The sequence below is a fragment of the Peromyscus maniculatus genome, chromosome 13, assembly GCF_049852395.1.
Source record: "Peromyscus maniculatus bairdii isolate BWxNUB_F1_BW_parent chromosome 13, HU_Pman_BW_mat_3.1, whole genome shotgun sequence".
NCBI classification, from domain to species: domain Eukaryota; kingdom Metazoa; phylum Chordata; class Mammalia; order Rodentia; family Cricetidae; genus Peromyscus; species Peromyscus maniculatus.
This window is the reverse complement of record NC_134864.1, coordinates 64,982,109-65,006,521: the sequence shown is the minus strand read 5'-3', so window position 1 is coordinate 65,006,521 and position 24,413 is coordinate 64,982,109. Positions and strand designations below refer to the sequence as shown.

General features: G+C 47.7%; 1 protein-coding gene across 1 annotated transcript in view; it reads right to left on the bottom strand.

Moving 5' to 3' along the window:
• Window positions 1–11,687, bottom strand: part of Stat1 (signal transducer and activator of transcription 1) — a 40,968-nt gene extending 29,281 nt beyond the window's left edge. Inside the window, exons 1-6 of the mRNA XM_006974859.4 lie at window positions 11,457–11,687; window positions 11,135–11,260; window positions 7,563–7,693; window positions 6,826–6,970; window positions 4,715–4,813; window positions 84–173 (exon numbers count right to left, since the gene is read on the bottom strand). Of these exons, the coding sequence (XP_006974921.1) occupies window positions 84–173; window positions 4,715–4,813; window positions 6,826–6,970; window positions 7,563–7,690 (462 nt within the window). The 5' untranslated portion in view covers window positions 7,691–7,693; window positions 11,135–11,260; window positions 11,457–11,687. The remainder of the gene's footprint in view (window positions 1–83; window positions 174–4,714; window positions 4,814–6,825; window positions 6,971–7,562; window positions 7,694–11,134; window positions 11,261–11,456) is intronic.
• Between the last annotated feature and the right edge of the window lie 12,726 nt (window positions 11,688–24,413).

Sequence of the window (24,413 nt, the reverse complement as noted above, 5' to 3'; positions counted from 1 at the left end):
TATATTAGGTTTACACTGGGAGAAACCGAAATGTTTTCCCTTCCGAAGTGACAGAGAAATACACATATTCACTCAGTACTCACCATGACTTGGTCCTTCACGCTTCTGACTTTACCGCCCAGCTCCTTCTGCTTATCCAACATGACGGCGTTCTGAATATTCCCCTCCTGCGCCTTAACGAGAAACGCAGTGTCAATGGCCGTCACTTTCTCTGATATATTTACTCACTTGGTCACATGCCAAAGCCAGTTCCGTACCTTGCGGCCTGCCTACCTCTAAGACATTGCGAATCTTACTACAGACTCCCCATACGTGAATCCAAAACAAAACAAAACAATCTTCACTTCCCAAGCCCTGGAAAATGCGGGCAAACTAATAAAGCTGCAGAAATGTAGGCATTATTCACGTCAAGGGTTTGTACAAGTTTCCATTAATTCATGCAACTTAACGGAGCATGTAAGCATTACTTCAGGTTTGTCATATTCTGCACACAGGTTATATACATCATACCCATATAGAAGGAGAGGTCACTGGTGGATCCCGACTTCCTGGCCCCCTCCCCAACTATCAAAGGCTAGTTGGGTGACCAGGGGTGCTGTGGGATGGTCTGTATGTCAAATTGCTCTGATTGGTCAATAAATAAAACACTGATTGGCCAGTGGCCAGGCAGGAAGTAGGTGGGACAAGGAGAGAGGAGAATTCTGGGAAGTGGAAGGCTGAGGCAGAGAGACACTGCCAGCCACCGCCATGATCAGCAGCATGTGAAGACGCCGGTAAGCCACCAGCCACGTGGCAAGGTATAGATTTATGGAAATGGATTAATTTAAGATATAAGAACAGTTAGCAAGAAGCCTGCCACGGCCATACAGTTTGTAAGCAATATAAGTCTCTGTGTTTACTTGTTTGGGTCTGAGCGGCTGTGGGACTGGTGGGTGACAAAGATTTGTCCTGACTGTGGGCAAGGCAGGAAAACTCTAGCTACCCAAGGGTGTGGACAGAATGTTAAGAATGGGATACCCTCCCTTACAGTGGCCTTAGTGCTGTATGCTGCTTAGTGGGAAAGCCTGGCAATGGAGGTGGAGCCCAAGACCCTCCCCCTCAGTCCACTCACGGGACTCTGGTATTTCCCTCCTGCCTCCACTCCTCCTCCCTACCCCCATCTCCTGCTAAGGAACTGCTTCTTTGGGACCACACTGGCACTCACTGAATGCCAATATCATCCAGACCACCCTAAAGCTTTCAACAACCAGGAACACTGCGACCACAGAAGCACCAAAGGCAGCAGGTGAAACATCTACAGTCTCCTAGAAAAATACGTGTGATATAACTTTTTTTTCTAAAAATTTTATTGAAAAACAAGGGCGGGGGTGAGGTGGGCTGGGGAGAAGCTCGGTGGGTACAAGCCCTTGCTGTGAACGCAGGAGGACCTGAGCTCAGATACCTGTCACTGTGTAAAACCCAGGCACATCAGAGCACTCCTGTAACTCCAGGGCAGAGACAGGCAAGGCCGGCCTGAGAAGTCATGGCTGGCCAGCCGAGCCCAAGGAGAGCGTCCTGCTCAGTAAGAGATGCTGCCTCAAAACTAAGGTGGAGAGTGAGGAGGCAAACAGGAAACTTCTCATGTCCTCTTCTGGCCTCAGCACGCTCATGCATAGGCACACACACACAGGCACACACACACACAGGCACACACACACACAGGCACACACAGAGGCACACAGGCACACACACACAGGCACACACACACACATGCATACACACAGGCACACACACACAGGCACACACAGACACACACACAGGCACACAGGCACACACAGGCACACACACACAGGCACACACACACAGGCACACACACACAGGCACACAGGCACACACAGACACACACACACAGGCACACACACAGAGACACACACACAGAGGCACACACAGGCACACAGGCACACACAAGCACACACACACACACACAGAGGCACACACACAGAGGCACACACACACACATGCACACACACACACAGAGGCACACACACAGAGGTACAGACACACAGGCACACACACAGAGGCACACACACAGAGGTACAGACACACAGGCACACGCGCACACACACACAGGCACACAGACACACACACAGGCACACAGGCACACACAGGCACACACACACAGGCACACACACAGAGACACACACAGAGGCACGCACACAGGCACACACAGACACACACACACAGGCACACAGGCACACACACAGAGGCACACACACAGAGGCACACACACAGGCACACAGAGGCACACAGGCACACACAAGCACACACACAGACACACACAGAGGCACACACAGAGGCACACACACACATGCACACACACACACAGAGGCACACACACACACACACACACAGAGGCACACACACAGAGGTACAGACACACAGGCACACACACACAGGCACACACACACAGGCACACACACAGGCACACACACATACAGGGGACAACACTCTCTGTGTCAACACATCTATATAATTCTATGTTCTTGAAATGCTCTGAACGGACTCAGCATTTTGCACGTTTGACATGTTTAACCTGTTGGAGCCACACTCGTGTATAAGGACATTTCATCCACATGGCCCCGATTCCACTCTCCCCCAAACCTGCATTATTTTCACACACACACCAGACCTGTCATCCTACTCATGCGTACTTCATGAAGAAGAGAATGTGGTGACCTCTGCCAGCGGTGAACGGCCAGGGCGCCCGCTGTGCCTTTCACCTTCCCCAGCCTCATCCCACCCCACCCCCAAAACTAAGACTCTCCTTCACACCCAAAGAGGCCTTGGCAATGTGCTCGACCCTCAGGCGTCGTGTGGGAGGCTCAAAATGAACCTCTCCCCAAGTCACGTGCCTTTTTAACAGGGGCTCCAAAGTGGGCAAGCCTTCGGGTCCCCGGGACTAGCCAGAGGGTGGGGCCGGTGTGGCAGAGCCAAGACTGCCCCTGCCGCTTGCAATGCCCACTGGGCTGGGGGTCAGACGTGAAGAGCGGCACACCGATGTGCCAAGGTGGGCAGTCTGTCCTGCAAGCGAGCGCATCTGACACGCAGGGAGACTCACTGCATGCTGCCGCTAGTGTGAGAATCCCACATAAATAAGAACTTCCTCTGCAGGCTGCTTACGGGCAGGCCAGCTGGGCGGCAGGGCAGCCAGAATTTCACTCTAATGCTGACGGACATTAGGGTAGGTACCGAATGAACCATCCGGCTTCGGTTTAGGATACGTAATATCTACGTACGCGGCCCATCAAAGTATTTTCACTATTGTAGGGGAACAGTAACTGAATGCCCCAGGAAAGACCAGGCTCTCCAGGAATGTGACAAATAGTCAGGGAAGCAGGGAGAAAGGCCGTGGCCAGCATTAGGTTTGCTCTCTTTCCCCACGGTGGCACAGCTCACTGCGTTATCTGTTGGTGAAATGCACCACAAGGCACAGATTTTTACCGTGTCCTCTGCATCCCCCTTCCAGGGTTGGAACGGTTTGGCCAGAACTCATACGACGATGGTTTCACAGCCACCTGCCTGCCTTGTCCTCAAGTACCACCACACTTCTCAGGAAAGGAATGAAAAACGCCCCTGGGACTGCAAAAACCTCACTGAACCCAGTTGCTGGGAAAGCCCCCACGATGACTAGCAAAGCCATGTCCCCAAACACAGCGGCATTACAACTCTGATTCACCCACTGTTGGGTGTCTGAACATTTAACACGTTGCTGTGGGATGTTCTGTATGGCAAATGTGTTGCTCTGATTGGTCAATAAATAAAACACTGATTGGCCAGTGGCCAGGCAGGAAGTATAGGCGGGACTAACAGAGAGGAGAATGGAGAGAACAGGAAGACAGGAGGAGTCACTGCCAGCCGCCTCCAGGACAAGCAGCATGAGAAGATGCTGGTAAGCCACGAGCCATGTGGCAAGGTGTAGATTTATAGAAATGGATTAATTTAAGATATAAGAACAGTTAGCAAGAAGCCTGCCACAGCCATACAGTTTGTAAGCAATATAAGTCTCTGTGTTTACTTGTTTGGGTCTGAGCGGCTGTGGGACTGGCGGGTGACAAAGATTTGTCCTGACTGTGGGCAAGGCAGGAAAACTCTAGCTACAACACGTGTCTTCATCCTGTTCACAATGAAGCTTTTATTTTCCTACTGATTTTTTTTCTTCTCCTCCCAAATCCGCTGCGTCCTGCACACACCCTGTTCCTGCCTTCCCGGACTTTGCCCTCGGTAGACAGCATTTCTCCCAGTGACTCAAGTCACAGCTCAGAGTGGTCATCCGCTGTCCCCCACACACCCTGAACTGGTGTGCTTTCCCCCGCTCCACGAACCAAGTATACCTTCCCCGGCCACCCCTCAGCAAGGCTGCCAGAACCCCACGCTTCTGCCTGCTTCCACTCCTGAAGACATAGGCCCTGCCTGGCCATGCCGCGTGGCATCCTCACCCCTACCCGCAAGTACCTCGCTTCCATATCGTCGCTCACTAGGAATCAACTCATCTAGACAACGGCGCTTCTTGAAGCGCAGTTCTAGAAAAACCCCTGGATCTGACTGTTTCTGCTTCCTGAAGGTATAAAGCCAGAGGTGTACTATCCGTGACTTAAGAGAGGCCCGGGTAATAACATCTGTGAAATACGCAACGCGTTTCTATTCTAACCATCAGTGCCCGCTCAGAATAAAGTACCTGATTAAATCTTTGAGCATTTTCCAAAATCTTTCTCTCTTCCTTCAGACAGTTATAGATGATCATGGACATCTGTACGGGATCTTCCTGGAAGTTATCCTAGACACAGGTGGTTAGAATAAAAATAAATTTCAGAATAACTGTAGGTGAGAATGGAATGGAATACGAGAATGACAGAAAATCTGGCAACCGTGAAATTAAATTAAAAGTCAGACACACTGGAATCTGGCACTGCGATCATTTAATTCCGCGGACGGACGCCTTGCTTCCGAGCCCACGAGCATGGGTACTGTGCACAGCACCTGCCTCCACACAGCACAACACCACAGGATCAAAACAGCCTGGTTCAGACTGCAGAGGACCGCATGTGATTAACTGCAGGGTGTGAATCTACATACAAAGTTTGCTGCTCTTTTGGTAACACAATGGCTTACTTATGGGAAACAGAGCCTTCGGTATTTTCCTACTGACATTCCAAGCCTGAATAAAATTAATAGATCTTTGAATTTGAACCATATTAGACAAAGACTCCATTAACACGTAGGTAAATTTAATTTCATCTTTAATTAATGGTAGAATTACAAATATATCAAAGAATTGTTTTAAAATAAATTTCTTTTTATTTATTAATCAATAAATGCCTGATCTGTGTAACTATTTTATCTACTGATATGCATGAAGTTGTGGAAAAATTTCTTGAGTACAAAGAGGTCATGAGTAGAAAGTCTGTAAAATCCTGGTTTAATACAAACTTTTCTATTCCTCAAGAAGCTTACTTCCTGTCTACTAAATCTGACTTAAGGGATTTTATTTTTGCTGTTTTGGTTTTGTTTTGTTTTGGTTTTTGTTTGTTTGAGACAGGTTCTTTATGTAGTCGTAACTGTCCTGGAACACATAGAGATCTGCCTGCCTTTGCCTCCTGAGTACTGGGATTAAAGGTATGTGCCATCATACCCAGTGACATATTTTCATAAAAACAAAATACTCCTTTCATAAATTAGGGCAAAAATTACTTTAACTTACCAAATTTGAGCAATTTGATTTAAAAACAAATATTTTCACATGTGGCTCTTGAGGGGTTGGGGTGGTATTAGGTATAAAATCCAGGGTTTCAGGCAGACTGAGCCTGCACCCTAACCACTGAGCCATACCTACACCTCTTTAGTAATGCTCTGGTATCCATCCATACGGAATCTTGAAGCCAATTATCTCATGTTAGGATATGGAGACAATGCAAATGATCTAAGAACTACTCATGATGGTCTTCAACTAATTCCTCAACACAGGAACTGTACAACTATACTTTTAACCAAAAAAAATTATTCATCTCGATTTTTCTGTTTCCACTGTCAAAGACACTTTGCAAAGTTCTGTCCATCAAGTTCCTACAACAAGTCACCACCAAGCAGCCTGAATAAGCCAAATTTTATAAACTTAATATGATTTTCCTCCTCACTGGCATCAACTCACAGGTATGTTCAAAAAGGAAATAGAACAGAAGGAAGCCCATTACCTAGGGTGAAGTGTTTGGTGGGCCACACGAGACCTTTCGTCTCCATTAAAACAAGGAAGTTCTACTCTACAGAATAAATGTGGCAGCCAGGCTAAGGGCGTGCTGGGAATACCTCTGAAGACCCAATGGTGGACAGGTCTGCCAGAAGCAAGGCAGAGTGGGTCTAGTCCAAGTCACTCACCCGAGGCTGAGTCGGAAGTGGCTGAGTGACTTGGACTAGACCCGCTTTGCCTCGCCTCGTCCTGGGATATCTTCACTGGGACCCACAAGGGCTTCATATTTAGTTGGTCACTAAAATTTGGAGCTTAATGTGTGACCATAGCTCACTGCTCTGAAAAATGAAGTCCTCTTTTCCTTGGTCTAAACATTAACAATTTTTAGCAAAACGGAGTTTTTACAGCATCACACTTAAATCTGAAAACCCTTGTTTATAAAACAAATAGAAACTGTCTTTATTTACGCTTTATAAACAGCAGCCACAGAAAGAGTTTCTTTATTCCTGTAACTTCTCTAAACGCCAGTGAGCGTGTCCTGAGTAGCATCTGCCGAGGGGAAATGCAGTAAGCAGGGAGACACTTCCGGCAAAACCCGTGCGTACCTGAAGATTGCGCTTGCTTTTCCTGATGTTATGCTGCAACAAAAAGTTGTTCTCCAAAGAAAAGCGGCTGTACTGATCGTCCAGCTGAGAGAGGAGGTCATGGAAACGGATGGTGGCAAAGGAGTCATCATTGGCCGCGTGCTCCCTAGGAGACCGGGATTTACAATGCGTTCTAGACACGACCCAACACACACAAAGGAAATGCTGCTCTCCGTACGGAGATTATCAAAAGATAATGCGTTTCTTAGCTTTATTTTTTCTTTTCAAGTTGACATTGTTTTTATTAGCAATTTGCACAGTATTTCTATCACACACAAGTGACATGAAAGATTATAGAAAGCTGCAGAGAGTGTACAGAAAAACTATTCATGGTGTTTATCTCCAGAAAGAAAAAAAAGTCAGCAGGAGCCTGGACTTGCTATGTCAAATATTTTCAGAATGTTTAAAACTGTTGCCATTAATGAACAATATATTTTAGAATAGAAGGTACTCCGGGCAGTGGTGGTGCACGCCTTTAATCCCAGCACTCCGGAGGCAGAGGCAGGCAGATCTCTGTGAGTTTGAGGCCAGCCTGGTCTACAGAGTGAGTTCCAGGAAAGGCGCAAAGCTGCACAGAGAAACCCTGTCTCAAAAAACCAATAAACAAACAAACAAAGAATACAAAGTACTTAATGACTGAAGAATTCAGTTTCATGGCCACGGGGAGACTCATCCCCTGACCAGTGAGCGCTGCTTACCAGTCTTGCTTTTCCAGCCACTGGGCCAGGTACTGTCGGATCTCCATGGGAAAGCTGTCGTCATACAGCTGGTGGACCTGCTCCAGGAACTTGGAGTCCAGCTGCTGAAGTTCGTACCACTGAGACATCCTCTGCAGGAAGAAGACACGTGTGAACGGCCAGCTCCAGCTCTAGGCAAAGCCTCTGTTCCAGCGGCTCTCACCCCTCCCAAGGCTGCCACCCTTTCACACAGCTCCTTTCATACGGTGACCCCCAACCGTAAAATTATTTTTGTTGCTACTTCAGAACTGTAATTTTGCTATTGTTATGAATTGTAATGTAAATATTTTTTAAAGACATAAGTTTGTCAAAGGGGTCAGACCCACATGCTGAGAATCACTTCCTGGTCCTGTTGGTCTCTGTAAAACATGACCCGAATGGTATCTATACCCAATATTTGTTTTTTTATTGAATTTTTGAATCATTTTTTTTCTTTTGCACAGAACATCTCCTCGGGTCTTTATTCAAAGGCCAGGACAGGCCACTCCAGCCATCTCATTTCAGTGGTACCCACCCCTCCCAGGGAACACTACCCCTCCCCCTTGGTATAGTTTTCTTCAGAGCACTTATCACCCAGACTCGTCACGTGCTTTCTTTTGTACTTCATTATCCTTTTTTGTCTGAAGGAAAGGAGAGGAAACAATGTCTGGCACAAACTGGGTATCCAATAAATATTTAAAAATGAATTTCTACTTTTGTATCAAACAAGTAGAAAACATTATCAGAATTAAGGTATCACAAGCACTTCCTAAAAGTGTTTCTACAAATTACATTTTAAAACTGGTATTTAATTTTATGATTACATTTTATTTATCGTATGTGTCGCATACGTGTATACACATGTGCCACATCACGTGAGTGGAGGTCAGAGGTCAGCCTGTAGGAGTTGGTTTTCTCCTCCCACCATGTAGGTCCTCTGGCTTGACCTAACCACTGAACCACCTCTCTGGCTCAAGTTGATATTTTATATTTATGATTCATACGGTAAAGTATTTTTGTTAAACATATTTTAAAAGAAATAAATTTTCTTTTTGTTCCTACAGCAAACAATAAATTTGGCACCAAAAAAAAAAAACCTTACATCTCAATAACGAGCTTTTTTTGTGTATGTGCTGACAGGCACACGGAGAGAGTCAAGGTTAATATCAGGATTCCAGCCTCAACCCTTTATCCACTTTGTCTTTTGAGACAGGAACTGTACCCATTTTGGTTAGACTAGCTCCTGAGCGAGCCGTGTGCGCCCAGCCCTGAAGTCACACTTGCATGTCTTTACACCTGTCCTTTTTTTTTTTTTAATTGGTGATCCAAACTTGGGTCCTCATGCACGCACAGCGGGAACTAAGTGCGTGGAGCCATCTGCACAGATGGAAACAACAGCCTCGCCGGGCTGACCACACCTGAAATCACATCACTGGGGAAAGCTGAGCCAGGAAGGCCACGAGTTCAAGGCCAGCCTGAGCTGCACCAAGAGCGCAAGCCTCGCCTACAAGGCTACACAGTGAGTCACTGTGTCGGAAGAAGAGCGCTACTCAAACAGCATTGCTAAATGCCGTCTGAAAGAATAATGTCTCACTTATCTCTTCAGGTAACTATGAAGTCAGTTTTTATATTGTAATCCTAAAGGTTAAAAATTATAGCAATCCCTAATTTAAGGAAGTCTTAAGAACAAGTTTTGTACGACCGTCACGTAACAGGACACACACCAGTGAACACGGGCATCACCACATTCAGAGTGGTGAAGCCAGTCGAGTCCTGCCAGACCTCTGGGGACAGGTCTGTGTTTTCAGGTGAGGTATGGAGGTCTGTAGATACATTCCTGTTTTCAAACACTCATGTGCAGGGATGAAGTCATGTCTGCTCCAAATGTCCCTCCAATGGACAACAAAGAAATGTCTGGATGACAAAGCTAGCTACCATTTCAAATACCACTAACAAGGGCTCCAGTGTTGTGCCCAGGGTCCCCCAAAGACCACTAAGAGACCGAATCCGATGCAAAAGCAAAGAGTCTTTTTACTATTACGAGTTAACTCAGGACTCTCTGTGCATCTGACGCAGCAGCAGAGCAGGAGAGACCCTGAGTAGCAATGGGGCAGGATTTTTAAAGCAAAGGGACCTTGGGGTCTACAGACTTCATAGGAACAGACTCAGGATTGGTTTATGGGAGTGGCAATCACGTTAGTAACTTTTAATTGGCTAGGGTTAGTTGGGGGTTACAGTTACCATTTTTGGGTAGGTCTGGACAAGTCCCAGGCTCTGTCCTTCAGCTGCCATGGAGGCTGGCTGGCCTAGCACGTACTGACTGTGGGGGCTGACTTGGTGGCCCAGGCTCTGTCCTTGGCTCATGCACGTAGCTCTAAGTTGGTGAGGGTCCCAGACAGTAAACAATTGACTGAACCTTGAGCAGTCAGAGTACGTGCAGAAAGGGAGCTACTGCAAGGACTATGTCTTTAGTTCATGGCCCTCCCAGAGACTGCTTGCTCAAGTCTCAGGAAACTGAAATTGAGGCCTGATCTCTGAGAGAAGACTGAGCAGCCTGTTATGGCGTCTGCCTGGTCCTTGCATCCAGCCCACCACTGTGGCATGTCTGTGTAGCAATTTGATATTTTACATCTGGTTTATTTACCCATGTTGACATCCAAAGCAGTACCCACCGTGCCTCATTAGGGACGTGCCCAAAGTAAATGTGATGTGCTGTTAGATACTTAGTTACTCCTCTGTGCAGGTACTTGTTAGGACTGTGTGTGTGCTAAAGCACATATAGACTGGATACAAACCCATGCATCAACAGAGTCATCTTAACAAACCCAGAATCAAGTTCATATTCTCATTAAACCTGGGACTGGCAAGACCCTCAATCACCCGGCTCAAACCGAGTTTGGGGGTGCCTCCAACAAACATCCTACCCTCCCAATCTAGCCTGGGCCACGAACTGGACCACGCTGCTGCCAACAATCAAAGTTCTATATAAATGGCCCTTCTTCCTAAAGCTGTCCATCACGCCCACATCTAGCTTCCTTGGGTGAGAACCTTATGGCACTTTGCTTTTACAGCATCAGCTCCAATCTTCCCTGTGAAGTGTACAGCGTTGTAAGCATCCGAGCCTCGGAGGTGATTCACTGTGCCATTAGCATCCTCTGGACCCTGAACAGTGCCCGGTATATGGCCTCAATCCTAACTGTTACTGAGCACGGAACAGTGTGTTCAACAGAAACCTTGTATGTTTCAGTAGGCGCTGGAAAGCAAAAAGACAAACCCCATGATGATCCTACAAGTTTGAGTCCGGCATCCTCGCTGAGCAGTCAGGGCTCGTCATTTCTTCCAGATAACAACAACTTTCACCCACCTGTGCACCTACCCCAGAACTCTCTGGTAGTGCCCGGGAGTTATTATTATTATTTTTTTTAAATAATCATGATATTAGTGCTTCTGCAGTAACTAAATACCACTTCTAGGTTCCAGAAACCCGGTGAAGGGCATGCATTCCAAATGCATTCATTCCCACGAACGCGACCTGGGCTGTCAAGAACACTTACCGGGCTGTCTCCGGGTGCAGGCTGGGGATTTCAACCCGAGCAGCCACCACACACAGCAAGTTGGGTGCCTGCTGCACGCACGCACAGGGTGGCGGCAGCTCTGGGGACCGGACAGTGCGGATACAACTGTGAAAAAGAAGAAACAGTTAACGGCGGCGGCGGTGGAAAGGAGGTGGGGCGAGCGAGGGTTAAGTGGGAAGCGGCCGCGTCTTCCGGGGAGAGGTTTCTGTTGCACAAGTTCGTTTCTATGACCCCAGCACCGCGAACGGCCGGGGTCCCGGCGCCCCGCTCCCGCTCCCGCCCGCACCCGGGGCTCACTCACTGCACGCAGGTGCCCGAGCCTGGGCAGATCTCCCCGCGCCGCTCAGCTGCGTCCCGAGGGGGTCTGTGGGGCGCGGTCCCCGCGGTGGCCCGGGCGCCTGGACAGACTCAGGGCTGGAAAAAACGAAAGCACCGGGCTGGAGAAAAGGCCGCGGGCGCCCCGCCTCCTTCCGCGCCGGCCAATCAGCGGCGGGGTTCAGCCGGCTGTTCCGCGGGCGAGCCGCTCCCCTCCACCGTGCAGCCTGGCCGCCGCTCCGCCTTCCTACCCCGGTCTCCCCGCCCCGTGTGGGAGCGCGGTGCAAACCGCAGACCCGAGGTCCTGTTGACAAGTTTGGAGAACAGCGAGAGGGAGGCTCGGCCTCGGAGACCCGGCGTTAGCCAGCCGCACCGCTGAGAACGCGGAACTGGGGACGAGCTGGGGACGACTAAAGGCAGAGGAGAACGGAGGTGGGGTCCCCCCAGGGCCCACAGGGAGGTTCCAGAGTTGGTGTCCTCTTCTGACATCTCCAGGCACCAAGCATGCCCGCGGTGCGCATACATACGTGCATGCAAGCGAAACACATGAAATAAAACGAGTAAATCCACTCAAGAAGTTTAAGAAAGAAAACAAAGCTTGAATACAGCTGACACCTCCGTTATGGTCATCACGATGATCGAACCTCTCTGCCCCTTCCTGCCTCTCTGGACTTCTAGGGCCCCCATCTCCATTTCCAAACCACTAAAGGCTAATGTCAGGACCTGCTCTACCCTTCTCCCGCTGTACCTCTGGCGGCCTCCCCTGTCGCTTCCATGTCCTGGGTCGCTCCTAGATGTATACCAACCCTTGGCTTCCCTCCAAGCCCCACAGTTCCCCTGTCCTTGGATACCTGTTGACTCTGTAAACCAACTGTACTGAAAACAAAAGCCACCGGCTTTCTCCTCATACCCTTCTTAGCCTGGAAGTGATGTGTGACAAGTCACAGAAGCTGCGTGCCTTCTCCTCGGTCTCCACGCTGGGGCCTTAAACCTCGCTGGGTCTCGTTCCTCCTCCTTCCTAAGTTTCTTTCTTTTTTTTCTTTTTCTTTTTGGTTTTTCGAGACAGGGTTTCTCTGTGTAGCTTTGCGCCTTTCCTGGAATTCACTTGGTAGCCTAGGCTGGCCTTGAACTCAGAGATCCGCCTGCCTCTGCCTCCCGAGTGCTGGGATTAAAGGCGTGCGCCACCACCGCCCGGCCTTCCTAAGTTTCCTTTCCTCCCCTCTGTCTCCTCCACCACCCCTCTCCTCCTGTCTGGGTCACTGCAGCAGCTTCCCTGAGACTGCCTGGCTTCAGCTTTTCACGCCCACGGAATTCGTTCTCCAGGTAGTCGTTTTAGTGATGTCCATCTAATCGCAGAGCTCATCGTGTCATTCCAACCTGAAAAATTCATGACGGCTTTTCTTGCTTGCTCTTATACAATTTGAATTTCTCGGTATCTTCTGTGAAGCCACCTTGTTCTCCTATCAGTTTCTCTAAATAGGCATTTTTATTCTTTGAATAAGCCAAACTCTTTCCCCAAACTCAGAGTCCTCTCGCCGGTCATGCTCTCTTTGGAAAGTCCCCGAGCCAACATATGTGCTCTCCAAATTCTTTGATGGGTGACGCATCTTAAAAACCTCGGATCAAACATCACTTCTCTATGTGGGTATGACCGAGGCCCGACTAGACCTTCTCGGAATGTACACCTGTAGAATCAGGTGGTTCCTTCAAGTAGATGGAAGCTGAATCAAGCCTTGAATAGGACAGCAACTTCAGGTAGCAGAAGGATCTGAGTAGTTTCCCAGGGATGTGCATAGGTGCGTGCACATTACAGCCATTATTCTTTCTCCGTCTGTCCAGTCTATTTTCTTGTCACATATTCTCCCTCCCGAAGTCAGCACAGAGCTGACTCCACAAACGCCCTGCCTTTCTTCCTGTCTGGTCTCTCCTTATCTAATTACCCAATTAAATTTGTCTATATTTTGCCCTCAGAGTTTTCATTTCAACTCTTTCTTGTGTTTTTTGAAGTGTCCAAGTCCTATTATGTCTAAGAACTACAGTTTCTGGAGGGAAATCACTCTCTTATTTTGTAGGTACTACCATGTAGGATATCAGCTGCTAAACTGGACAGGGGAAAGTCTGAGGTCTCAACCCTACTCAAAGAACTACGGCCAGCTAATGAAAGCTGGGAGAAGGAGTGGTCCTCCTCAGGGAAGAGGTTTCCAGTGCCCCAAAAGCCAGCCCTGAAAACTCACATACAAGTAAAATTATGCAGATTGAACAGACTGTACTTAGGTTATATACATGCAAATAACACTTGGTAAGAAAAGCGGTCATGACTCTTCAGGAGAGCAGGGAGGGGTGGACGGGAGGGCTTGGAGGGAGGAAAGAGAGAAATGTTGCAATTATATTAGATTCTCAAATGTTTAGAAATAAAACACAGAAGCAAACAAAAAACATTCAAAAAAAAAAAAACAAAAACAAAAACAGAAACCTACAAGAAGGAAACTTCCAAATACACAATTCAACTCAGGAAGCTGAATCTTTGTAACAGCAATATGAAATACGCAAAAGGCATAAAACTTAAAAAAACAACAATTGATGCTGTATCTGGTAAATTATAATTTTCAAATCTTTTTTTTTTCTTCCTAACGTGTCATGGGTTCACTGAGAGTAGAGCATTCATTCCTCTCTGGACCCTGACTCAGGCTTGTGACTTCTGCCAGCGAAAGGACCGGTGGCGTCCTGCTGTCCGGGTACTTGCCACACTCTTTTGGCGTCAATTTGTTATTCTTTGCCCATTCTCTTTCCAGGACATGGTGTCCCCAGGTGCAGCTGCTCCTACAGCCTGATCCGGGGAAAAGGCCAGTGCAACCCCCTAGAGCTGGGGAACTGTTCCACGTCGGCTATCCTGTGTATCTGAGATTCCCCCACCCTCTGAGACAGCTACTTTACAGATGACAAAATAATCATTCTAACTAATCTCAGCAGGTTAGAACGCTGCTGGGCATTTTACCAATAGGGAAAATTTAAAACAATAAATACAAAGACTTGCATGGGGTTTGAAAGAAAAGGCCAGGGTATGACAAGATGCCCTTTAATGACTGGAAATCAACCAGAAGCATCAGGTAAGAAGAAATTATGCTTTAGCATGCCTGAGCTTGTATGCAGATAAAAGGAAGTCTGTGGTGGTAAGGAACCTGGGACCCAAACTGTACAACAAATAAGGAAGGCACTGGAATAACTCGTGATGTTGCGGGGAAAGACCCCGAGAAAGCATTCTGAATCTCTCATTTCGAGAACATTTATTTTTTCCTGGAACAAAACAACAACCAAGAGCATTCCTTATTCACCCCTTCTTATATTCTCCAGTCACCCACTTACATGAATTGGTTATACCTATCTTCTTGCACAAAGCATGTATAGCATTATTTAAGTCATTAAATAAATATTTACAGTAATGAGAAATAGAAACATGGAGATAGAAACGCCAGGCAAATGGAGAGATACTATCATTTACACAGTCCTAGGCCAGGCAAATGGATAGATACTATCATTTACACAGTCCTAGGCAAGGCAAATGGATAAATACTCTCATTTACACAGTCCTAGGCCAGGCAAATGGATAGATACTATCATTTACACAGTCCTTCTTCCAGTGTGGGACTTGATGGCCCTCTGTTTCCTGCACCTCTCTGCAATACGGCAGTGTGCTTACTTCCTTAACAGATGAGGGAACATTTTCTTCAGCCTTCGAATCGGGGCTGACCTGTGACTTCCTTTGAACAATATTAGGCAACAGATACGACACTGTGTCAGCTGGAGGCTGGCACTACATAGTGTCAGAGCCCTGCAATGTCTGGACAAGTCAGGCTAGCCTGAGGGATGAAGTGACCCCGCATGGGCTGAGGGGTCAGTGCTGTTCTTCAGGGTGAGCCCTTAGATTTGTGAGAAAACTCCGGCAAGATCAGATGGCCTGACCCAGGTGAGCAGAACATTGGCTAGTCTTTAACCAGCAGTGGTAAATGGTTGTTTTGCCATGTTATGTTGGGAGACAAGTTGCATTTGACGTGCATATGTTATATATCATATCACTGATACAGACTGTGGGGAGCAGAGCGTCTAAGAACTGAATTTTAAACAGATTCTCAAGTGGAACAGGCTTATTTCCCTTTCCCATGGCACCCCCCCTGGAGCATCTCTTCAAGGAATGCCTTATCCTGTGTGTGCTTAAGACAGTCTCATCAAAAAACTTAGGTTTGGAATATTTCTTCACAGCCTTGATCTGTTTCAAAACGGCAGCTAAATACCCAACAAATAAATTTATAGTAAAATTCCCCTTGCCTCTCAACCGACGTATTCTAACTTAGCTATACCTTCTTGTCAGTGGTATTGCCATAATCCAAACGGCTATCCATTGGAATTCCTGCCTGCCAATGCTTTCTTACTTCTCCTTGCCAGCTCTAAGTCTTGCTCCCGTGCACTCCCAAGAAGGCCCCTTCACTGGATAGACGCCCTTTTTGTGTATCTGGAACATGGTTGAACACATGGAAATAGATTGTTTTTAAAATTAATTATTTGGGTTTAGATTTTGTATAATCCTTTATCTTGGTGTGTGTTTCCCTCTCAGCTAATAACAGCTCTGTAAGAGCCCCTGTACCTTGCAGCTTGTTGAAATACAAGGCACATGCCACATTGTAAACTTGCTGGTTGCACATTTTTTCCCAAAACACTCTGTAGAGACTGGACACCATGCATGAACCGCCAAACCAAATTCTTTCAATTAACGACAAGTTGTACATCATGCAAAATTTTACTAAACATTAAAATGCTAAGGATGGAGAGATGGCTTAGTGGTTAGGAGTCTATTCTGCTTTTAGAGCAGGCTAGGATTGAGTGCCCAGCACCCACACTGGGCAACTCACAACCATCTGAAACCCCAGTTTCAGTCCCAAGGGATCACATATCCTCTGGCCTCTGAGGGCGCCTGCATGCATGTGGTGTGCATAAACTCATGCAGGAACACGCATATTCACATCAAAACAATAAATATAATTTGTGAAGACTTTTACAATATTCTTGGACTTAACAGGAAATCTACCATTAGGAAATAACCAGCTATGTGTGAAAGGTTTGTGCTGGAGGGCACTGTTACCAAAGCTCCACTTGTATCCGTGGAAAGTCGTCCAGCTGACAAATCAAAGCACAATTCATGTGACAGAATATCAAAGTTATGCTGACAAAGACTATTTAGTGACATTGGAAAACATCCAATTAACAGCCAACAAAACAGAAAAAGAATAAGAAGTAGTCTGTATTGTAAGAATCCTGCAAATATAAATGAACAAAACTAGTCTAAAATGCTAACGTTAAGGTGGTGGGTCACGTTCACCTACATTTTTAAATGCCCACCAATCCCCAGGAGCAGCAGCCTGGCCGGGCTTTAGGACCCCGCGGGCGGCCTGGACGGTGCTCGCCGCTAGGGGCGCTGCGCCGTGCGGTGTGCGAGCCGCCGCCGGGGGGTGGAGGCGGCTGCTGGGAAGAGCCGCACCACGTGCTTTCGGGGAAACCAGCCGGCACCGAGAAGCAGCTGCTCTGCGAGGAAACCGAAAAGCGAAAGCGCCTGCCGGCGGGCAGTGCGCAGGCGCGGGCCCGGGGGGTTTCCCACCGGCTGCCCGCCCCGCCCCCGCCGCCGCGCCCCGCCCCCGCCGCGCCGCGCCCCGCCCACTCCCCCCCCCCCCCCCCGCGCATCTGCAGGGCCGCGCATCTGCAGGGCCGCGCATCTGCAGGGCCGCGCATCTGCAGGGCCGCGCATCTGCAGGGCCGCGCATCTGCAGGGCCGCGCATCTGCAGGACCGCGCATCTGCAGGACCGCAGAAGGCTCTCCCGCGCGCGAGGAGAGCTGCGGTTGCTCGGGCCTCTGCGGACTTGAGGGGAGCGGAGGGTCCTCGTTCTCCTCGTCCTTCCTTCCCAAGACTCTCCCTCCCCCGAGTGCACACGGGCTACCCCCCCACCCCCCACCCCGGGTCCTGAGCCAGAGATGGGCAGTGAGCGCCTCGTTGGCTACAAGCGGGGGCAGGCACATCCTTTCCTGGTGTTTTCGTGACCCCTGCCACCCAGGGTGATCACGGACGTGTGGAAGAACCAGAAGGAGGAGAATCGCTTAATCACTGGAAAATGATTCTGACTTTGGCTGGCAAAGGAAGAGGCCCTGGGCCCTGCCTGCCGTTTTTTATGACTTATCTGAATCTGGGAGGCAGAGTGATTGAGTCCTGTAGCTTTCCTCAGCCACTACGATTGAACGTATGGGTGACATTGGCAGCAGTCTTGTGTGAAGGACCTGCCCAAGTGGCATGCCTCTTCAGAGAGCACACCCACACACACCTGACTTCCACACCCCCAACATACAGCTGATACATAAATCCCACGTGGAAAAACCATGTTTATTCCCCACTGTTGCAACTCGGGACCAGCAGGACAATATGCAGAGCCCAGCGCAAAATGAAAATGTGGGGCAAGTGGAAAACCTACTAAGGGTTCTTGAGGCAAGGCACGCAGCCACTCAAGAACAGAGTCTAAATGCCCTGTCCCGGCAGGGACATTCCACACGGACGAACACCGGTTGGCTGGTTCATTTCAAAAGAGTCCTTGTTAGATGTTCGTTTGAACACAGACTTAGCTATAAGGAAGCACATTTTATACCACCACTCCCGTGTTTACGTCTCTTGGCTTTCTACAGCATCGGCAATAGAATCCAGAGCCTTTTGCTTTCCCCACAGAGGGCCCTACATAATTTGGCCCCATCTGCCTATTTCCTCATTTTATCTCATTGTCGGTACTTCCGGGCTCCTCTCCCTTCATCCTTGGCTTCCTGGGTTCTTGAAATACCCCAAGTTTTTAACCTACTAGTCCTTGGGATGCTGGTTAACGGGCTAAGTTCATGGGCTGCCACCCTGCCATATTTGGCTGGGTCACCTCCTTGGAAAGGCCTTCACTGGTCACTTCTTCCAATAACCTTTTATAACCCTCATATCACTAAATCTGTCCCTCTGTATTATTGTCTGTTTTCATTTATCCTCACCAGAGCATAGCCATTTCAGGAGAAACTTTTGCTATGCTACAGCTTTGTTCTACTCACATGTCATGAAAGAAACCTACAGCCTCAGTTTGTCTCTGTGTGTAATTGAAAGGACCAAGCAGATGCCATAACAGGCTGCTCAGTCTTCTCTCAGAGATCAGGCCTCAATTTCAGTTTCCTGAGACTTGAGCAAGCAGTTTCTGGGAGGGCCATGAACTAAAGACATAGTCCTTGCAGTAGCTCCCTTTCTGCACATACTCTGACTGCTCAAGGTTCAGTCAATTGTTTACTCTCTGGGACCCCTCACCAACTTAGAGCTACGTGCATGAGTCAAGGACAGAGCCTGGGCCACCGAGTCAGCCCCCACAGTCAGTACGTGCTAGGCCAGCCAGCCCCCATGGCAGCTCAAGGACAGAGCCTGGGACTTGTCCAGACCTACCCAAAAATGTATAACTGTAACCCCCAACTGACCCTTGCCAATTAAAAGTTACTAACGTGATTGCCACTGGCACAAACCAATCCTGAGTCTGTTCCTATGTAGTCTGTAGACCCCAAGCTCCCTTTGCTTTAAAAACCCTGCCCCATTGCTACTCAGGGTCTCTCCTGCTCTGCTGCTGCGTCAGACAGACAGAGTCCCGAGTTAACTTGCAATAGAAAGACTCTTTGCTTTTGCATCAGATTTGTTCTCTTGGTCTTTGGGGGACTCTGGATACAACGTAATGATCACCTTCTCCCCTATAAACACATAGAGTGACACTGTATGCTCACCATGGGAGAACTGAGGGAATAGACACAGAAATTGTTGTGACTCAGGTGGGAAATCCTGCACCAGAAAGGCAATACTTGATACAGAGCAGTTCTCATAATTATTTCTAATGCATTTCTATCATTATCACAGGCTAATTCAGCTATTCAGACCTTACAAAGGTCCTTAGGCCTCCTGGGCTGTGCATATATACTCAGAAACACTTTCCTACAGAATGCAAATGCGAAGGCCAGCCCTTTGTACCGCTCCCACACTCTCTGCCGGTTTACCCCGTCTGGGTGGTTTCTCTATTTCTTTGCATCTGTAGAACAGCTGTTTAAGGCAGTGACTGCCAATCCTGACGGAATGTTGTGGGGCCCTTGCACAAGTGGCAATGGACGTGGGTTTAATGAAGGCAGGGTTGGGGAGTATTTCAGGGACACTGGGTTCACCTGCGAATGGACAGACATGGGGGCTGTTGGGTACACATGGGAGATATCTAAATCAAAGCAAAGCAGGGAGTTAATAACACATGATTCTAGATCATTTACCGGCGCTCAGAAGTTGAGCTGGCAGCAACACTGAGAGGAAGTCTGTTCTGTGCCGTATCGAAAACAGGTGTGCTGTGGTTAGACAGGGTGTGTACAGGAGACTGTTCTGGGAGTCTAGAGCTGTAGGTATCCTAGAGAGAAGTCTAACTTGGTCTTGCAGGCCAACCAAGAAGCAAAGAGAAGGGGTGAGCCATTGCTCTTGTGTTCAAGCACTGGTATTAACTGTCTATTAAGATTATATTGTGCTTGGCTCTAGGGACAGTCCTGCTAACAGAGCTGTCCTTGTCCCGTGCATGCAGAAGACACAGGAGATGTGCACTTGCTGGGAGACCTAGAGGGAGCTGTGGAGAAGGCGTGAGCTGAGCCTTCCTCCCAGATGCTGACACACGAGCACATCTGGCAGGGAGGCTGTTCGGAGTCTGAAGCATGTGTGAACATCATCCAGGGGAGAGGGTCGGCAGAACAAGACTGGAGAATTGAAAAGAGCAGAGGGAGGTGAGGTAGTCTGAGCCTCACGGACTTTGGAAAGATCTGTTGAGAATCATTGTCCTTATTCAAAGCTTAATGTTAAATATACTTTTATATTATGGGCCTTTTTGGCAGTCTGACAGAACCTATGAACATCTCTAAGCATAATGTCTTTAGTTAAAATTCCCAAGATTAAAAAGGAAACCAGTTACAATAAAATATATGTCTAGTGAACTTGGTGACGCATAGAACCAAGAACCAGACTGAAATAATCTTCGTGACATAATGCAAGTGCTTCTCTTCATGGGTGGCCTTCACTGGGATCTAGCAGAGGGTGTGAGGAATGCAGTTCCTGAACTGTGCTTAGTATATACAATATTCCGAGGTGACTAGGACTGTGACATGAGACACAGGAGGTATGGGTTATGATTTGCTGCCTTTAACTCAAAATAGATGGAAATCTCGACTCAGGTAGAAGTTAGTGGAAATAAAGCCATTAGTTCAAATTCATGAGCTGTTCAAATTCATGAGTCCCTGAATTCTATCCCTCTACTCCAGCAAAATGTGCAGGGTTACGAGTCATCCAAAGATCTGAAGCAGGAGTGGAAGGATTCCATTTTTATTTTTATTATTGTATGATGTTTGGATGTGAGAGTCTGGTCCCATGTGTGCACAGAGACCATGTGGAGGTCAGAGATGAACTTGCAGGAGTAACTTTTCTCTTCCCACCTTGTTTTTGAGGGTTCTCTTGTTTCTGGCAGGCTGCTCACTCCAGGCTGGCTGACCTCTGAGTTTCTACACAGTTCTCCGTCTCTGCTTAGGTCACAGAAGCAAGCTGCCGCGTCACATTTGTTATGCGTGTTCTTGGGACCAAGCTCAGATTGTTGGCTTCTGTGGTGAGTGGGTTTTGTAGCTTTATCACAATGTGGTTTATTTTGTAGCTTTATCGCAGAGTCCTCCTCATAAGGATCCAGATAGGTATGGTCTGTGCTTTACAGTTATTTTATAACCCTATGGATATGTTAGAATTCATACTGGCACAATAAAGAGTTCATTTTATTGTATATTAATTATACTGAGAATCCAGATTTTAAAAATGAAATCAGTTGAATCACTAAATGTTCAAGTTCAACTTTTAAAAGGTATCTGTCCTTTGTCAGAAATTGGAGCAAGTGTGAACAGTACCCAGTCTGCTAAGTCTGAACTGTGTCATTATTTACTCAACGGTATAGAAAAGTCCTATGCTTGACCCAAAATTTTATCCCCTCTACTTCAGGGAGCGCACGGGCCTCCTGAACCACTTGAGGTGAAGAAAAATCCATTGTTTGCACACGCATGTGGGGGCCAGAGGACAGTCTTGAATGTCATTCCTCATTCCTGCCTACCTTTCCCTCAAGATACAGTCTCTCGCTGGCTTGTAGTTAACCTAGGAGGTGACGCTGTCTGACCAGTAAGCCTCCGGGATGCTGCCTAGCTCTGTGGTTACAGACAGATGGGTGTGTGTGTGTGTGTGTGTGTGTGTGTGTGTGTGTGTGTGTGTGCGCGCGCGCGCGCGCACGCACGCACGCGAGTGTGTGTGTTTAATGTGGATTTTCATCTTTAAACTCCAGTTCTGGTGCTAGCAAGAAAAACAGTTTACTGGCTGAATCATCTCCCTCGTTGAAGTGATACTAAAAACGAGTTGGAAAATGTGTATCTGTGATTGGTCTGGGACCAGTGAGAGAAGGGAAATATTTTGAAATCAAATCTGTATCTTATTTCATTAAAAGCATCTTATTTGCCATCGGCTTGTTATGGACTTGTTATGAAGGTTTGTGTCTCCAAAGTTAATGTGCTAAAATCAAGGTTTAAATCAGAAACATTCCTGCTGATTTATACTTGATGATGAATGCTTGGTTCCGGGCACTGTTTTGAAGGTTATGGATCTTTTAGGAGGTGGGGCCTAGCTGAGGAAGTAGGTTACCCGCTTTGGAGGTTAAATCTGCTCTTAGTTCTGGCTTGCCTTTTCTTGTGTCTGTCTGCCACACTGAGAACAGCCTTGCCCATGCATCCTCTGGAGCTGCTGCTCCATGTGTCCCCGCCATGATGGACTGACATTGAGAGCCAGCTAGCATTCCCTCCCCGCTTCTGTCAGGAATTTGATCACAGAGGCTCTAACCTGTGGCTCTCACCAAGATGAGCTCTCAGGAACGGGACTGTCACCCTCACATGAGCTCCCAGGGCGCTCTCCACTGTATGATGACACAAGACGATGAAACGTTGCCTTTCTGCAGCCCTGAAGAGGGAGAACCCGCCCCTGCTGGCACCCGATTTTAGACTTCCAACTTTTGGAACGGTGAGAAGAAATAAGTTCCCGTTGCTGGAGCCGTACCGTCACGGTACTTTTATAGCAGTCTAAACTAAACCACAGTTAAACAGAAAAACCCGTGGCGGTAGGGTTTGGTGGAAATGCGCTCCAAATTCCATCCCATTGCATTTCCAGCTCGTGGCCCAGTTTAAATCAGACTAAACAGGAATCTCCTCTGGCCAAATCCTGTCACCCAAAAAGATGATCTCTGGAGTACAAGTCTCACTTGAGGAAGTATCTTGCAACCATGGAGTCAAGAACTTGGTTTGGGGGGGCTAGTTGTATACTGTGTTCACAAAAGAGCCAAGTTAGATTCCCAGAAGCCACACCTGGCGGCTTACAACTGCCCGTAACTGCCGCTTCCGGGAGATCCAATACCCCTGGAGCCTGAGGGTGCTTATGCTTACGTGCACATGCCTGCCCTAGGTTAAAAATAATATAAACTAAGCTTAGAGAGAGAACTTACTTTGATTTTTCTGGATGCAAGTAAAAATAACCACTTATTGAACTCACAGGGCAACTCCTGCTTCTAGTAAAGAGAGCAAATCCCTCCTTCCATGAACTTTCTAGTCCAGCACCAACAGCACGTGATGGCTGTGACTACATAGGGAACCTTGGCATTCTGTCACCAAGCTCTATTTTGAAAACTTTTTACAATGTCTGCTAGGCAGGTATGAATCTGTGGCACTTCTCAAAAATTCCAGGGAATGAGAAGCTTCTAAAACCCTGCTGACATCTTAGTCCAGTGCAGCATTTCCTGGTAGGAAATTGCAAGCTTACTGCACTGCCCACATTTATAGTACTTCCTTCAATTTGACTGTCAGTTTCAGGCGACTTCAGGAAGCTGATTTCCAGAAGGCAGTAGGAACTGAGAATGTCCTGAAGTTGGCCTCGTCCTCATCTCATATCCAAGACACATACCCAAGAGCAAACGGGTAAAGGACTAGGCTTGGGACAGGTGGCGGGCTGCTCCATAGAGACAGTCGGCAGCTTAGCTGGGAATGTGAGTGAGCACCAGAGATAAGGGTAACTGGTTGTGAGTGTGTGTGTGTGTGTGTGTGTGTGTGTGTGTGTGTGTGTGTGTGAACATGAATACATACACACAGAAAGGCCAAAGGCAGAGTAAGCAATAACATCATAGACCACAGTCAGGCTGAAATAATGCCCAAAGTACCCCTGCAGCTTATAGACTTGCAGTGCTACTCAGTCAAGCACCTCACTTCTCTCCACCTGAGACTGAAAGGTCTTGCCCCCTCTGTAGTCTCAGGTTAAGTTCCAGGACCAGAGAGGAGTGGAATCAGAAGGGATGGCTGAACCCATTCAATCCAGTGTGTTCTAGAGATGTGTGCAAACTACAGGGGATGCCAGGAATCCCAGGTCCAGGCTGCTACCTGCATCCCAGTCTGCATTTCCTGAGACTTCTGCCCATCTGTCCACGTGCAGTGTTTTTAATGTTAGTGCACTTATGTGCAGGGATGACTCTGGATCCTGCTTCCTACTGAGAGACCCAGCCTGGTAGATGTGATGAGGTTGGCCTGGCAATCTGGAGGCTTCATGATTCATCCCTGGGGCCTGTGAATCTCTGCTGTTCGTGTCTCATCATTTCCCCATCTTGGATCTACTTTGATGATTCTTATCTAGGTTTCCAGCTAAACCTTCCTGTGGTTTTGAGTAATTCAGACATGATACCGTATTCTTGACCCACCCTGAAATGTTAACATAGCTTCCAGAGCCAAAATAATAAATAAAGCCTGAGAAATAAAGTCAGAAACAAA